The sequence below is a fragment of the Etheostoma spectabile genome, chromosome 10 (genome assembly GCF_008692095.1).
Source record: "Etheostoma spectabile isolate EspeVRDwgs_2016 chromosome 10, UIUC_Espe_1.0, whole genome shotgun sequence".
Classification (NCBI taxonomy): domain Eukaryota; kingdom Metazoa; phylum Chordata; class Actinopteri; order Perciformes; family Percidae; genus Etheostoma; species Etheostoma spectabile.
In genome coordinates, this window is record NC_045742.1 from 29948472 (window position 1) to 29949726 (window position 1255).

Here is a 1255-nt window from a genome sequence, read left to right on the forward strand (position 1 = left end):
GAGTTTTCTGTTGTACGACTAAAACTACTTTTGGATGTACACATGTTCCACCAAAACAACTTCCTTCCCTTGGGTAGTTTGCAGAGGCACCGTGAATCCGTCCGTGCTTATCATGATTGTGATTGGTTTACAGGACTGCCAATAAACCAGAGCCTGTTGTTCTTCCATCCCAGAATGCTGTGTGAACTAGCCAGACCTTTCTCTGCAGCTGACGGGGATGATGCCTCTGCTTCTGCACTGCAATGCTTTGCTCACTCAGTCTCATGAACACGTGTGTGTGTGTGTGTGTGTGTGTGTGTGATGTTCCTACCTGCTGACAGCAGCCAGCACTCTCCTATGGGAGTCACTGAGTGGGTCGGGAGGCAGCAGCGGGGCGGCCATGCCTCCTGTGGCCAGCGCTCCCCTCCGATGACACGTCTGAACCAGCAGCTCCATGTAGCTGCGCAGGAAACGCTTCTCCATGTTGACATATTTACTGCGGTCAGGCAGCAGGAAGGCCTGGCGGTGGCCTGGAGCAGAAATACATGACCTCTGGACTTCAGTGAGACAAGGACTGCGTTTGTTTTTACAGTTTGTGTACAAATTGCTTGTTGTAATACGTTATTCATATAAATAAAAACACTCCATCACACATATTTTATGAACCCTTATTGTGATTGGCCTTGGACCTTCCCTGAACTATCACATTTACATATGATGTATGTGTCACACACAAACACACACACACACACACAGCTATACACACATAACACATCATCCCAACCCTATGGCCCATTTAATCGTAGAGAAGGTTTGGCTCACCAAACTTGTTGACAAAGGAGGCTGAATAATCCCAGATGCCACAGTTAAGTCCCGCTGAATGCTCCCGCAGCTCGTAGAGAATCTCCTCCATCTCAAACGCTGCTAACACGTTTTCAATCAGCACTGTCGCCTTGATGCTGCCCAGTGGAAGGCCCAGCTACACACACACACACACACACACACACACACACACACAGAGGTATTATTTCTATACTACTAACCTAATAACCAGGGCCCTCATTAGTTGTTTTTTAATTGCTAAGCGACACTGGTCACAACTGAAGTTACATGTGGAAAACTCCAACTCCAGTCTGCATTCCCAACAGTCACCTGAGCTAAACAGTTCACATCTCCTGCAAAACTCATTCCAAGCAACACAACTCCTAACACAAGTCTGAAAACAGGCACTATGAACAACCTTCACTGAGATAACACACACTGTCACTCAGAACAC

General features: G+C 47.2%; 1 protein-coding gene across 1 annotated transcript in view; it reads right to left on the reverse strand.

Moving 5' to 3' along the window:
- The window catches only part of ugl (ureidoglycolate lyase), a 19956-nt gene that overhangs the window by 4787 nt on the left and 13914 nt on the right, over positions 1-1255 (reverse strand). Inside the window, exons 8-9 of the mRNA XM_032528193.1 lie at positions 802-958; positions 311-509 (exon numbers count right to left, since the gene is read on the reverse strand). Of these exons, the coding sequence (XP_032384084.1) occupies positions 311-509; positions 802-958 (356 nt within the window). The remainder of the gene's footprint in view (positions 1-310; positions 510-801; positions 959-1255) is intronic.